Consider the following 16781-nt stretch of genomic DNA (forward strand, 5'->3'; position numbering starts at 1 on the left):
GAAGAGCACTGGGTGTTGTATGGAAAACAATTTGACAATAAAATATTTAAAAAAAAAACCACAAAAAAAACCCCAAAAAATTGGTAGGCTCAAAGTAGAACAAAAAAGTTATAAAATGTATATCCCCATTTACACTAGACAGTTGAGAGTGAATTGTGGAAAATATGTGGTGTGGTGGCCATTGTAGTTGAATCTGTGATATGGATTGGGGGAAAGCTGCTTATTGAATTCTTAAGGGAAAGAAAACATTTACTTTTCTCCATTTTTGTTTTCTGATTTGCTTTTTAAGAAAGAAGGATTCAGGAGGTAAGAGAGAGATGCTTCAAGTAAGAACAATTTTCTTGAGCTGTAGTATGCATTCGTGTCCATAGTGTTAGCTAAGATGTTAAAAAAAGCATGTAATTTAAACAAAAATAGAAAACGAAAGGAGATAGGGAGAGAAAGGTAGTATGGATAAATGGGAGCACAGGAGGGCATACATAGAAGTCCAAGCCTTTTTGACAGAAAGTCAACTTACCTAATTTTAATGCATATGTCTGAGCTACTACTAGCCACAGTTGCTTAATATCCATCCATTCAGCTAGTATGCATGCATATTTATATGTCTTTAACTGCCTAAAGCTTTTTCTTTTTAATGATGTATAATTATTGAGGGAAATAATATCTCATAGTGTGTAGTTTATATATTTTAAAATATATGGATTACTTTGGTTTTTACTATTTCAAAGATGACTTGGACTGTTATTATTATTTTTTAAACCATTTTATTGATGAATGATTGACATACAAAAACCCATACATATAAATAATGTGCACAACTTGAACTTAAGACGCATTTAAAATGCAGCTGGGTTTTTTTTTGTTTTTTGTTTTTTTATACATCTAAGTTAGCATATAGTGCAGCAATGATTTCAGGGGTAGATTCCTCAATGCCTCTTACCATTTAGCCCATCCCGCCTCCCACAACCCCTCCAGCAACCTTCTGTTCTCTAAATTTAAGAGGCTCTCATGTTTTGTCCCCCTGCCTGTTTTTGCTTCCCTTCCCTTATGTTCATCTGTTTTGTATCCTAAAGTCCTCATATGAGGAAGTCTTTCTCTAATTTGGTTAGGATAATACCCTCTAGTTCCATCCACATAGTTGCAAATGGCAAGATTTCATTCTTTTTGATTCCCAAGTAATACGATGACTCGGACTATTATTAAATATTATTTTTAATGCCACTTCTCTTTAGTTATAATTAAATGTAAAAAAATCTTTAGTTTACATTTATTTAATTCCAGGATTCTTGATTATTTTAACAGCATAATATAGGTTTGTAAGGTCTCATGATGACGTACACAATCTTTGAATGTATATACATTTATTGACCAATAGTTTTCTTTTTATTAAAATATTTTTATTTTTTACTTACTATGTATTGCAGGATTAAAGCATTTGGATTGTAATTCAAATCTCTTAGAAACTGTACCTCCCGAATTGGCTAACATGGAGTCACTAGAATTGCTCTATTTGCGGAGGAATAAATTACGTTTTCTACCAGAATTTCCTTCTTGTAGATTATTAAAGGTAATGTTTACTTGATTACTAAATAATTATGTTTCCTAAAAGTTAATTATGAAGATGAAATTTTTTATCTTGTTTACTATTGTGAATATGTATTAATTATAGGTTCTATGTTTTTCCTATATTTTTCAGAATTTTAATATGACTAAATACATTAATGATATTGTTAGTAATAGATTTTTTTAAAGAAATAATCAACTTAAAAATAGAAATTTGTCTCTTTCATCTGGGGAGTAGTATATAACTGGAGAAGTGGATGTTGAGACTAACATCATAAATTGAAGCCATACTGTAAGAGACCTGGAATACTAGAAAAGAATATGTATCTAATTTTGTAGGTTGCCACCTCTCATGTTTACCTGATCATAATTAGTTCTCTTTAAAATTAATTACTTACTTTAAAAAATTTTTTTTTCATGTTTTATTTATTTTTTAGAGAGAGAGAGAGAGAGAGAGAGAGAGAGAAAGACAGCATGAGCAGGGGAGGGGCAGAGAGAGAGGGAGACACAGAATCTGAAGACAGGCTTGAGGCTCTGAGCCAGCTGTCAGCACAGAGCCCAATGCGGGGCTCAAACCCACGAACCATGATATCATGACCTGAGCTGAATGAAGCTGGACGCTTAACCAACTGAGCCACCCAAGCACCCCAAAAATAATTACTTTCTTGTAGTTTTAAGTATATAGTATTAACATTGTCTTTTAAATTTGTTATGCTTTGTTTTTATTCATGTGTACTGTTATGTATTAGAGTTAAAGAGTTTCTTATTTATTTATTTATTTATATATTTATTTTTAAAGTTTTATGTTGAGATAGAGTGAGTGGGAGAGGTCAGAGAGAGAGAGAGAGAGAGAGAGAGACAGAGAGAGAATCCCAAGCAGGCTCCCCACTGACTGTGGAGAAGGGTTCAACATGGGGCTTAAACCCATGAACTGTAAGATCATGACCACAGCCAGCTGAAGTCGGATGCTTAACCAAAAGCTGAGAAACCGAAAGAGTTTTTTTTTTTTAACAGAATGGTGACAGTGAATAAAGAAACCGAAAATGTTAGCATTTAACTAAAGATAAATTATACATCTAATATTTATATATTCTGTTAATGAGAAATCAATATATATAATAATCAGTAATGAAAATGTTGAGTAACAAACTGATTGTAATATAAGTAACTTTTTAAGCTTATTCTGGTTTGTTTTAAAACTTTATCAGTATAGTTCTTGGATTTGTATTTTTATTCTATAAATGTTAACTACTAAATATTTTCTGTGGTTTGGTTTTATAAACTTTGAACTTCTGCCAGATTAAATCTTAAATTATTTTTAAATTTCCAGAAAATCCTTGAAAATGTTCCCTTTTTGCCATTTTTAGCTGTAATATAGCTTACTTGTAATTGAAAATCTAAGCACCTTAGTAATCAGAAACATGTTTTTCCATTTGTTTTTCAGTGATTATATTTCAGTTTTATTTTTATTATTTAATAAAAATTAAATACATATGATTGATCTTTGGTTTTGTAGGAATTACATGTAGGTGAAAACCAGATTGAAATGTTAGGGCCAGAACATCTTAAGCATCTGAATTCTATCCTTGTGCTAGACCTGCGGGATAATAAGTTAAAATCTGTTCCAGATGAAATTACACTACTACAGTCTTTGGAAAGGCTTGACCTAAGCAACAATGATATTAGTAGGTAAGTTTATAGATCAAATGAATAAGAAACAATGCCTGCATTTGCTTATAATTAAGTTAATGTTAATAAGTTAATAATATTTGAAAAAACATGTGGAGGTCTTTTTATTCTAAATTGAATTCACTAAATAGTAAACAAGTATCATATGCAGACCTACAAAGAATACTTAGATTTGGTACTTGGCAGCAAGCTTAAAGTCCTAATAGAATCAGGTATATTTTACAAGTTACTCTAATCCACTAGAATGTAAACTAGAAGTTGGAATTAAAAAAAATTTTTTTTGTTTATTTTTGAGAGAGAGAAAGACAGCGTGAGCAGGGGAGGGTCAGAGAGAGAAGGAGTCACAGGATCTGAATTCAGGCTCCAGGCTCTGAGCTAGCTGTCAGCACAGAGCCTGATGTGGGGCTTGAACCCATAAACCATGAGATCTGACCTGAGCCGAAGTTGGACGCTAAACCGACTGAGCCACCCAGGCGCCCCAGAAGTTGGGGTTTTTATCTGTTTTGTTCACTGCTCTCTCTTTAACTCCTAGATCAGTGTGTTGGTATATAGAATGTGCCTGATAAGTATTCCTTAAATTTATTAAATGAATGTAAAGTCATGGGAGAGATATAAAATGCTTTGGGAGCTTAAAAGAGATAAAAGAATCAGCCATTTATTGAGAGGAATCAGGGCAGATGTAGAAGAAGAAGTGTTTTTAGATGATTGTTAGGACTGGGACTAGGGTGAGGGAGTTTAAGTGCTTAGAACACAAAATGTAAGAATGCAGTCACTTCAGGGTGGTTAGAATGATTTACTTGGTAGGATGAAACTTCACAAAGAAAGCTTTGGAAGTTCAGGATATTGTAGGGATATATTTAGAGAACAGGAAGGAATCAAGTTGATCTGGTAAATAGAGAACATTATGGGAGACTATGAGAATTTAGGGCTTGAAAGGTAAGTGAAGGCCCTGAGGTCTGTAAAATGCTTGTGAAGTCAGTTTTCATTCATTAAGAAATGGGGAGCTACTGAAGGAATAAGAACAGAACCAATTTGATTATATCCTCAGTAAAAAATAAATTGGTGGGGGGCCTGGGTGGCTCGGTCCGTTGAGTGTCTGACTTTGGCTTAGGTTGTGATCTCATGGTTCATGAGCTCAGGCCCCCACTTAGGTCTCAGGGTTTACAGCTCAGAGCTCAGACCCTGCAGCTTGCTTCAGATTCTGTGTTTCCTTCTCTCTCTGCTCTTCCCCTGATCATGCTCTCTCTCTCAAAAATAAACAAACATGGGGTGCCTGGATGGCTCAGTCAGTTAAGCGTCCGACTTTGGCTCAGGTTATGATCTCATGGTTCATGGGTTCGAGCCCCCTGTTCGGGCTGTGTGCTAACCACTCAGAGCCTGGTGCCTGCTTTGCATTCTGTGTCTCTGTCTCTGACACCCCCTCTCCTGCCCCTCCATGCTCCCTCCTTCTCACGCGCGCGCTCTCTCTCTCTCAAAAAATGAATAAACATTAAAAAAATACACAGTGAAATTTTTTTTTTTTTTTTTGGATACAGAGAGAGACAGAGCATGAGAGGGAGAGGGGCAGAGAGAGAGGGAGACACAGAATCTGAAGCAGGCTCCAGGCTCTGAGCTAGCTGTCAGCACAGAGCCTGATGCGGGGCTCGAACCCACAAACGTGAGATCTGACCTGAGCCAAAGCCGGCCGCTCAACTGACTGAGCCACCCAGGCGCCCCCACAGTGAAATATTTTAAAAAATAAATTGGTGATTGTGGGTTGAATGCATGGGATAGGAGTGGTTTTGTATATGGGAAATCTCAACAAACTATTAAGGAAAGAATTTGCGTGCTCGAAGGACAAAATCAAAACAGTTAATACCAATGAGTATGGCTATCTTGAATCACTGATTCTCACAGATTTGCTGTTTATGATTTTTATTTAGCAAATGTTTTACAGTTCACATTTTTAACAGCAATTACAATATGACAATTTCAGAATAAATCTGTTTTTTCTTTTACAGGTTAAACATTTATCTTAAAGGGAAATATTTTAGGCCTATGTTACTTGGGCTTTTTTGACATAAGATATATATAGTTTGTCAAATGTTACTAGTTTTATAGTCAACTATTTGGTTGAATTATGTTTAATCTTTTTTGTAGTCTACCCTGTTCATTGGGAAAACTTCATTTGAAATTTCTGGCACTAGAAGGAAATCCTTTGAGAACCATTCGAAGAGAAATTATTAATGTAAGCATGTTTGGAATTCAGCTCTGTTTTTAAATTTGAAATTCAAACATACATGTTGATGAAACTGCAAAGTATGTCTTGGTGAATATGTATCTTCTCTCCACCTTTTCAGAAAGGAACCCAAGAAGTCTTAAAATATCTGCGAAGCAAGATTAAAGGTACTTTTTTATATTTTACTATACTTTGAAGGAAAATGTGAAAGGTGGTGAAATGCTAACAATACATAAATTTACATGTGTTTGGGGTGTAAATAATTAGAGGAAATGGTCCCTGGCAGGTGTGGTTCTAATTCTGAATCCAAATAGGCCATATGTATGCTGAAATTATAAAAACATCCTTAAATTCACAATAATAATATTTTATCCTTAATTTATTTAATTTGTGTTACACTGTACCAATTGGAAAATAAATAAAGATTCAGTAAGTACCTAGTGCTTTAACTTTCAAAAAAAGCAAAACTTGACTTTTATGGTATATGGATTCTATTGAATGGTGGTATATTAACAGTATTCAAATATCTGCTTCATGCATAGTTTTGCTAAGTTCTGACAAATATAAAGATAAAACATATTTTTCAGGATATGTTAATTTATCATGAAGCTCCAAAAGAGAAAAGGATACTATACATTTAATTTTTTTTTAATTTTTAAAGTTTATTTATTTATTTTGAGGGAGAGAGAGAATCTCAAGCAGGCCCCACACTGATAGCATGGAGCCTGATGCAGGGCTCAGACTCACAAACTGCGAGATCATGACCTGACCGGGGGACCAGTTGTTGGATGCTTAACAGACTGAGCCACCCAGGTGCCCCACTGTCCATTAATTTTGAACGCTATATTAAAATTGTGCTATATCCCAATTTTTATTTTAAGTGTCATCGTGGAATATACTAGACCATTAAAAAAAATCAATTGTACCATTGTATTGCTGCATAACAAACACTCTTCAGCTTAGTGACTTAATACAGCAACTGTTAATTTAGCTCACAAATCTTTTGATTATGCACAGCCTAGCCTAGCATCATATTGCCCATGTGTTAAATGAGTAACAGGGGCACCTGGGTGGCTCAGTTGGTTGAAGGGCCAACCCTTGATTTCATCTCAGGTCATGATCTCATGGTTTCTAGGATCGAGCCCTACTCTGCGCTAACAGCGTAGAACCTGCTTGGGATTCTTTCTCTCTCTCCTCTTCTCCTGCTCACACTTGTGCATACTCTCTCTTCCGCAAAATAAATAAATAAAACATTAAAAAAAGTGAATAAGATAATTGAATGCTTCAGCAATTTCCGTTTTCCACCTTGACCTTCCAATAAATTAACATTATTTTGTAAGACTTTCATTTCCTGCCAGTTTCTAGGTATGCTTTCTCCTCCAGAAAAATTTAATTTATTCTGAAATAATCAGTTAGGAGTCATACCACAGTAATCCAAACATTTTTTAACAACTTAAAATTTTAGAGTAGTTTTAGGTTTACAGCAAAATTGAGGAAGGTATAGATATTCTCCTATATCCTCTGCCCACACACATGCATAGCCTCCCCTATTATCAACATCCCTTATCTAAATGGTACTTTTTTTTTTTAACCAAGGATGAATGTACATTGACACATAATCATCCCAAATCCATAGTTACCTCAGAGTTTACTCTTGATGTTGTGTATTCTATGGGTTTGGACAACTGTTACATACCCACCATGGTAATAGACAACGTGTTTTCACAGATAAATCTGCCTATTTATCCTGTCATTCCCTCTATCACCCTATCTCTGATCTTTTCCCTGTCTCCGTAATTTTGCCTTTTCCAGAATGTCATGTAATTAGAATCTTTCAGATTGGCTTCTTTCACATTGTACTATGCCTTTATGCATCCTCCATGCCTTTTCATGACATGACAGTTTTTTTTTTTTTTTTTACGACTGAATAATATTTCCATTGTCTGGATGTAGTACAGTTTATTTGCCTATTTACCCAGGAAAGGATGTGTTGGTTGCTCCCAAGTTTTGGCAATTATGACTAAATCTACTCTTTTTTGCACGAGGATTTCCTGATGTTTCAGCACCACTTTTGGAAGAGGCCATCTTTACTCCATTGTATTTATATATAGCCTTTGCTCCTATGTCAAAAATGAATTGAGTGTATTAATGGAAGTCTATTTATGGGCTCTCTGTTCTGTTCAATTGATCTCTTTGTTCTTCTGTCAATTTCACACTGTGTCAATTACTGTAGCTTTATTGTAAGTCTTCCAGTTGGATAATATCAGTCCTCTAATTTTGTTGTTCTCCATCAGTATTGTGCTGGCTATTTTGAGTCTTTTGCTGCTCTATATAAACATCTTGCCAATATTGAGTCCTTTTATCCATGAAATGGAATATCTCTCTGTTAACTTATTTCTTTGATTACATTCATCACAGTTTTGTAGTTTTCCTCATAGAATTCATACACATACTTTGTTATATGTAAGCAATTCATTTGAGGGGATCTAATGTAATTGGTATTGTGTTTTTAATTTGATTCTACTTGTTCATCATTGATGTAAAGGAAAGCAATTTACTTTTGTATATTAACATCGTATCTTGCAACTTTATTATGATCACTTACGAGTTTCAGGGTTTTTGTTCTTGTCACATCCTTTGGATTTCCTACCTAGATCATGTCATCTGTGAACAAAGAATATTTTATGTCTTCCTTCCCAGTTTATACACTTTTTATTTCATTTACTTACCTTATTGCGTCACCAAAGACCTCTAGTCTAATGTTAAAAAGAAGTGGTGAGTGGGGGCTTCCTTACCTTGTACCTACTCTTATGGGGAAAGTTTCAGGTTTCTCACCTAGCATGATGTGGATTGTAGGTTTTTTGTAGATATTCTTAAGTTGAGAAAGTTCTTCTCTATTGCTAGTTTACTGAGAGTTTTTATCATAAATGGGTGTTAGCATTTGTCAAATGTTTTTTATGCATCTATTGATATGACCATATAATTTTTATTTTTTAGCCTTTTGATACGAAGCTTTACATTGATTGATTTTTGAATGTTGAACTAGACTTGTATTGCTGGGTAAATCCCATTTGTTCATAGTGTATAATTTTTAAAATACTTTTAAAAATTCAATTTGCTAGTATTTTATTGAGGAATTTTTTATGTATGTTCACGAGAGAGTGTTTTCCATTTTCTTTTTTAGTCATATCTTTTCTGGTTTTGGTTTTAGGATAATGGTTGGCCTTATAGAACAAGTTAGGAAGTATTTTCTCTGCTTCTATCTTCTGAAAGAGATTATAAAAAAATTAATATAATTTCTTTTTTAAATGTTAGGTAGAATTCAGCAGTGAACCCATCTGGACCTGGTGCTTTCTGTTTTGGAAGGTTCTTAAATATTGGTTGAATTCCTTTTATAGATATAGGCCTATTCAGGTTGTATGTTTCTTCTTGTGTGGTTTTTGGCAGATTGTGTCTTTCAAGGGATTGGTCTATTTCATCTAGATTACCAAATTTGTGGGCATAGGTTTGTCAATTGTAGAACATTTTCAAGAATTTCCATACCTTTTGGGTATCATGGTTAATGCTGTGATACACAATTATTTACAAGTTTCAGTGTGAGCATGTGTTTTCATTTCTCTTGTGTATATATCTATGAGTGGAATTGCTAGATCAATGGTACCTTTATGTTTAGCCATCTGAGGACCTGCAAGACTGTTTTACAAAGCAGCTGCACCAGTTTCCATTCTTATCAGCAATGTATGAGGCTTCTGATTCTTTCACATCCTCACCAACACTTGTTGTTTTCTGACTTTCTGATTCTAGACGCACTGGTGAGTGTGAAGTGGTATCTCACCCTAGATTTGATGTGCATTTCCCTGATGACTAATGAAGCTGAATAGCTTTTCATGTGCTTATTGGTCATTTGTACATCTTTGGAGACATGTCTATTCAGATCTTTTGCCCAATTTTTAATTTTTTTTAAGTTTATTTATTTTGACAGAGAGAGAGAGAGAGGGAGAGAGAGAGAGAGAGAGAGAGAAACCCAAGCAGGCTCCACAGTGGCAGCACAGGACCCAATGCAGGGCTTGATCTCATGACTGAGATCATGGAAGAGTCAGATGCTTAACCAACTGAGCCATCCAGGTCCCCTCAATTTTAAATTTTTTAATCTTTTTTATTATTGAGTTGTAGCAGTTGTTTTGTATTCAGATATGTCTCTTGTTAGGTATATAATTTGCATATATTTTTCTAGACCTCTGTGTGCTTGTTTTTTCATTTTTAGTACTGTCCTTTGAAGCAAATGTTTTTTTTTTAATTTGATAAAGTTATTTATATGTTTTTTTTATTTTTCTTTATGGCTTATGCTTTTGGTTTCATAGCTAAAAATCCTTTGCAAAAATCTTTTTTATGAAAATTGTTTCCTTTATTTTTTGGAACTTTTGATTTTTATTGAAGCATTTGATTCTTGAGTTAAGTTTTATATATGATATGTGATAAGAGTCCAATTTAATTCTTCTGCATGTGGTTATTTAGTATCCTTGTACCATTGGTTAAAAATACTATTCTTTCCTCAGTGAATGGGTTTGTCATTTTTATTGAAAATCAGTTGACCATAAATACAGGGTTCATTCTGGACTGTCATTTTATTCAGTGATCTGTATGTTTATACTGTGCCAGTACCACAGTTTCTTGATTATCATTGATGTGTAGTAAGTTTTGAAATCGGGAAGTATAAATTGTTTTTTTCAGGCTTGTTTTAGCTGTTGTGTTTCTTGCAATCCTGCATGAATTTTAAAATCATTTTTTTGATTTCTACAAAGAAATCGGCTGGGATTCTGATAGGGATTACACTGAATCTGTAGATCAATTAAGGGAATATTACTATCCTACGTTTTTTAGTTAAAAGGTTGGTAAATGAGAATGAAAAGAAAATTCAACCAACATACAAAAATATATAATGAGAAGAAAATCTCTTTCATAGTCCCTTCCCAAGGGATAATAGTTTCCCTCTTTACATTCTCCTTGATGCTGATTATTAAAAATTGTTCATTGGAAAGTGTTGAGAATACTCTATCTCAGTATGTACTCATGCTAGTATACATTTATATTTAAACAATAATGCTGGGTTTTTTGCTGGTTTGAAGTTTTCTATCTGCTGGTATAATTTGGCAATATATATTACATACTCTTTAAAGTGACATAGACAAACTGCTAGGGTACTTCTAAATATCAAAGCATTTACTTCATACTAATATTTATCTTGATGTCTTTTATTTCTATTTGATACTGTCTTTTATTCTGTGCTACTTCTATAAATAAAATATCCATATGTTGTTTTCATAGGAAATATTAGTTTAATGATTGTTGATTAGTTAGTAACTGATGAGCTCAATGCAAGAGAAATATCCTTTATAGGATTCAACATGTGTTCATTAAATGCCCAGGGATACTACTAATTTTTTTCTGTTCTTTTAGTATGCCTTCTGGTCTTAACACATGAATGCTAGGACTATTTCATTTTTTTCAAGTTGTTGAAAATTGTCTTAGTTTACTTCTGTCTAGATTGCTAAAGTCTCTTGCCAAAAAATCGTAAAGACATTCTTTTTAATGTGTATGATTTCTGTTTATTTTGCTTTTCTGCCATATGATGGCAGTGTTAAACAGTTTCTGGAGACTAGTGAGGGGGTTAATTGTGTGTGACTGTGTGAGTGTGCATGTGTGTTATAAAATATCTATTGAAAATAAAGTCTTGCATTTGCTAAGAAAAATTTTTAACATAAATCATATATCAATAGCTTACTTGATTATGTAAATTGCCAGGTTTTAAGTGATTCAGAATAATCAGTTTCCTTGTGTCCTAAACTAAGAAGATAGGCATATGCGTATTTGGCAGACTTTGGTGGAAAATAAAACTTTTCCTTTGTTAATAAATTTTTTCCAACAGACCATATTAGTGTTCTTAACAGGGAGGTGTAGTGTCATTGTTCTGAGAGATTGCTGTTACTCTTTGAAGGTTCTTTCCTACTTCTGAATTTCCGAATGATAAGATTTATTAAAAGATTTTGAAGCCATATAGTAGTAATGTTATTTATTTTCTATTAACTACATATTAAGTTCTAGACCCAGATTTGAGTTATTGGAAATAAAGTATATGACTAAAGGCATTCTTACCAATAATATTTAGAAATCATGCATACCATTTTTACATATATTTGAGAGTCTAAAAATGACTTTGTAATATGAATATTGATTGTTTATAACTTGTCTCTTGCCAGATGATGGAGTGAGCCAAAGTGACCCTGTTTCTGAGACTGCCATGACACTACCAAGTGAATCCAGAGTCAATGTACACACTATTGTCACATTAAAAACATTAGACTATAGGTATGTAATTTTCTTAAACACTGCATAATACATAGGAAACTTTGAGAAATAATCCTTCAGATAAAAGGTCAGTTGGTAAGGGAGAATTCATCAGAGTGCTTATTAGTACTTAAAGTAATAGCAATTCTAAAATCAGTGACGAGATAGAAGCATATTAAAAGTACAGTGAACTTAAATGCTCATTTTTTAGGTGCTTTGTGTTTATTACACTTAAGAGGTAGATAGATGGTTACTAATATTGAAATTATACAATAAGGAAGATTTTATTAATATCAAAAATAAAAGAGTGACAGTACGGGTTGGTAATAAATTTTGACACAGTAACCAGCATTAAGAGAGAATTTTATATTGCAGGGGTCTATATTAGTAAATAAGAAATAAGTATTATTTAGTTAATGAAGACTTCAAACAGGCAAAGCTTGAGAGATTAAACTTCATTAATAAATCTAAGCCAAATAATATGTCATAATAATATTATACTCTAGCACACATATATTAAACCTGAAATAATTGTAATACTGGTATATAAATTGAAACAAAAGCCTAAACACTTTTATATTATGGAAGTGTACTCACCTGGGGAAAGAGGAAACCTGTGTACAGGTTGGGAGGGGTGGGAAGTCCTTTTTCAGTCCTCTCCAGGCAACAATGAAAAAACTAACCAATATTGTCGAAGCTCCTGCAGTGGTTGGCTTCTGTCTGGGTATTATAATGGTGATACAAAGGAATACAGTGTCAGGTTCACGTCAGGTGACTAGATTTATTCAGGTCACCTAACAGCCAGCATCAGTGTCTGGCCCCTTTGCCTTACTGTACCAGTAGGAACCATCTTGTCAGCAGGCAGGATACAGTTTCTATTCAGATCTGTTGTTTCATTCACGTTGTTTTTACCTCTAGTTTGACACTCTTCTATGTATGTAGATATCCCTGCTCCAAGCCAACGTCCTTTTTTGTCACTGTAACACAAGATAGTACTCCGTACTTAAATTTGTATCCCTCTGTTTTCATAGCATTAGCATGGAGACTTAGCATGTCTTTCATTACACATAATATACCCATTTATTCAGTAGATATTTTCGAACCTACTAGGTATCAAATCCTATGCTAGGTGTCATAATACACCAAATGATGATGAGACAAACTTGATTCCTCCTTATAACTTTTTTTTCTGCCTTTATTCTCTCAACTGTTCCCTCAATCCTTAAATGGATACCATTTATTGAGTCCCTATTCTGTGCTGGGCACTGTACTAGATATTTTACAGATGCTGTTGCTTTTAATCCTGCTAACAGTCTATAAAGTAATATCAAGACAATTTTATTTAAGGTAACCTTTCCACATTTTAAAGTCACAGATATCACAAATGTATTTTAGAGATAGCACTGAAGACCATACATCCTGGATTGTTTTGATTCTAAATTTATTGTAATTTATTTTCCTCAGAACTTTAATTGGAAAGGAGTATTCCATTTAAAATATAAATGAATTCCCAATCTTGTGGCCTAAATACCTTCAGCTAATTTTTTTAAAAAAGCGTGAATCTTCAGTGTTTGCTTAAATCAGTTCCCTGTGTCTTGAGTGTTTCCAATGGAAAAGTTAAAAATCTTATATCTGCACAATAGAAAATAGGGCCTGAAAACAGAAGACCTAAAAACTGAAATTTTGGCTGTCTCTTTATCTATCTATATGACAATGCCTTTCTTCCAAATTTTTCCATATTACACATTATATGTAATAATTGTTTTCTTGTCCATAGAGTCATTAATTTGGCATTCCATCAACAATTTTTTAAATGGATGACTTATTAGGCATTGATAATTGTAAAAGAAGAATGTAAATGGCTAATTATAACAACAAATTAGTAATCTGCAAATGTCAGAGTACTACTATACTTTCAGATTAAATGTACACTTTATTGAAAATTTTATTGAAAAGGAAATTTATTTACAGTATACATTATACATTTGCAAAAATCCTGGCACACATAACAATGAATAACTCTTCAGGTTCTAATTTCATAGAACTGAGGCCAAGAGAAAGTAAATTACAAAGCTCCTTTAATGGTAAGAGCAGGAATAGTTTAGTCTAAGGCCACTACCCTGTCTACTTTGTCCCATGCTAAAGGACGAAGAGATTGGTTTAGGTTATGAGAAAACAAGTTAGTATAATGTTGAACTCTTAAAAAATGATGGTTACCTTGCAGTTAACTATATACCACATAAAGTTGGCAGATAATCCCTGTTACAGATTTTTAAGAAAAAGGATGACAACAGTTTTATAATTATAGCTTTAGTTCTGTTCTGAGGTAGAGGAATCCATTTACTAATTACTATCTATTTATGATATGGCTTCTAAACATCTTAGACTCTGAAGATACATCTGTTTTTATTCATATGGAGAATGTGAATGTTCAGAAGGTATGATACGATGTGTTATGATACAGTATGTTGTCTGCATTCTTAATGGCTAACATTTTGTGAGTTGGCAGGTTTTTGTGGCATTCTTTACAGAACTTCAAAATGTTCTTCATAACCAACTGCCTTGAAAAATCTTATAAAATCTTTAAAGTTCTTTAAAAGTGAAAAGTAATAACTTCCTGGACTGTTAAGAATGATGCATTTTAAACCATTTTCCATTTAGTGATAAACAAACAACTCTGATTCCTGATGAAGTATTTGATGCCGTAAAAAGCAACATTGTCACTTCTGTTAACTTCAGTAAGAATCAGCTATGTGAAATTCCTAAAAGGTGAGAATTACCCATGATGTCATTTCTTTTAAGTTAGACTCATTCTCAGTGGATTTTGCACCTCAGTTCCAAGAATAATTATTTTTCACAGTTTTTTAATTTGAAAGTATATGTATATATTTTTCATTATTGTTACTTGAGGGATTTAGCAAAATTCACCTAAGTATTCTCTGAGACACATTAACATTTGTCCTGAGACGTATATAGGTATAGATATTAGAATTTTAGGTATTAGAATTCCTGATAGGTATTAGATATCATATAAATAGGTATTAGAATTATATTTATAATATAATATACCTGTAAGTAGTCATTAGAATTATTGAAGACATAAGTTGCTTTTTCCATGTAATAAAATATTAGCGGAAAAATTTTCAGATACCATTCAAAGCCAGTTCCATGTGGCTTAATAGGAATTTTTATTTTGAGCTTCATGTTAGGGATGTACAAAGCCACTGAATGTTTCCACTGATGGTAAAAGCAAAACAGATTGTATCCTGTTAATATTTTCATCCGACAAGGGGATTCTTGACTTCCAAATGTTAGAAGTCATGTGCATTGTTCTTTGTACTATTCATTATATCTTTGCTGATATTAATTGTAACAAAATCTTTAAGTTATGAGAGAAAATTAATTTACTATAATGTTTAACTTTTTTTTAATTTATTTTTTTAATGTTTATTTTTGAGAGAGAGTGCAAGCAGGGGTGGGGCAGAGAGAAAGGGAGACACAGAATCTGAAGCGGGCTCCTTGCTGTCAGAACAGAGGCTAATGCAGTGCTCAGACTCACAAACTGTGAGATCATGAAACCAAGAGTCAGACTCTCAATGGATTGAGCCGCCCAGGCATCCCAGAGAATGCATGTCTTTTTAAAAAAAAATTTTTTTTAAGGCTTTTTATTTATTTATTTTTGAGAGACAGAGAGAGACAGTGTGAGCAGAGAAGGGTCAGAGAGAGAGGGAGACACAGAATCTGAAGCAGACTCCAGGCTCTGAGCTAGCTGTCAGCACAGAGCCCAAAGCAGGGCTCGAACCCACGAACCGTGAGATCATGACCTGAGCCGAAGCCAGACGCTTAACCGACTGAGCCACCCAGGCGCCCCTAGAATGCACATCTTTAAAGACAAATAACTTTGAGATTCTGTGGCAAAAGGAGAACCAGTTCATCTCTTGTTTAAAGGGCTCAGAGGGTATTTGACAGAATAACTAAACACTTAGATTTGCTCTCAGGATAAGTTTGCCTTGGTGATCCTGGACCAAAACTGGGAATGAAGATGGAAGGAGTTAAAAGATATCACCTTATAACTTATTTTTTTATTTTACCTGACAATCTGGCCATTCATATGCAAAACAGTATAGTACTCTGTTACGTCTGTTATTTTCTCATATTTTTTTTTTAACAATTTAGAGGGCCAAAGGAGAAAGGTAGTAAAGACATACCTTGATCTAGAGTTTCTGGGTCAGTCTCTCTTTCTTAAATTTTTATTTCACAAGTGACGATTTTCAGTATATTACTTCCTGATTGTGAAAATAATACTTATTCATAAAATTTTGAACTAAACTGAGGGAGAGATCATTTCTATTTATTGATGTATTCTGATTTATTCTATTCATGCATGTTTTATTTCAAGCTATTTCCCATTTAGATTTATATCTACCATTTGTATCTCAGCTGGTTTATTTGTCATAAGTGTTTCCCTATGTTGTAAACAATACTTTTAAAATCTAATTTATCTAGGGTAGCCTGGGTGACTCAGTCAGTTGAGCATCAGACTTTGATTTCAGCTTGGGTTGTGATCTCAGGGTTGTGGGAACAAGCCCCATGTCAGACTCCATGGTGAGTGTGGAGCCTGCTTAAGATTCTCTTTCTCTATCTCTCTCTGCCCCTCCCCTCTACACTCTCTCTCATTCTCTAAAAACAAAAACAAAAACAAAAAAATCCAATCTAATTCATCTATATACTGTAGGTTAAATATGGCAAAAAGTAAAGCAAAACGTTCTGTTTCGTTAGGCCAGATTTCCAGGAGAATTCCGAAATAGGGTATGTCTCTCAAGACAAATATCCAAAAACTTTTCCAAAAAATTTTTAAAAAAATTTTGAGAGACAGAGAGAGACAGTGTGAGCAGGGGAGGGTCAGAGAGAGAGGGAGATACAAAATTCAAAGACAGGCTCCAGGTTCTGAGCTGTCAGCACAGAG

General features: G+C 33.8%; 1 protein-coding gene across 2 annotated transcripts in view; it reads left to right on the plus strand.

Moving 5' to 3' along the window:
• LRRC40 (leucine rich repeat containing 40) overlaps positions 1–16781 on the plus strand; it is a 50758-nt gene that overhangs the window by 24399 nt on the left and 9578 nt on the right. For both annotated transcript variants that reach the window (XM_029948919.1, XM_029948920.1), the window contains exons 6-11: positions 1425–1567; positions 3080–3252; positions 5392–5479; positions 5592–5637; positions 11728–11836; positions 14477–14584. In XM_029948919.1, the coding sequence (XP_029804779.1) occupies positions 1425–1567; positions 3080–3252; positions 5392–5479; positions 5592–5637; positions 11728–11836; positions 14477–14584 (667 nt within the window). The remainder of the gene's footprint in view (positions 1–1424; positions 1568–3079; positions 3253–5391; positions 5480–5591; positions 5638–11727; positions 11837–14476; positions 14585–16781) is intronic.

This window comes from Suricata suricatta, chromosome 8 (assembly GCF_006229205.1).
Source record: "Suricata suricatta isolate VVHF042 chromosome 8, meerkat_22Aug2017_6uvM2_HiC, whole genome shotgun sequence".
In the NCBI taxonomy this organism is placed as follows: Eukaryota; Metazoa; Chordata; class Mammalia; order Carnivora; family Herpestidae; genus Suricata; species Suricata suricatta.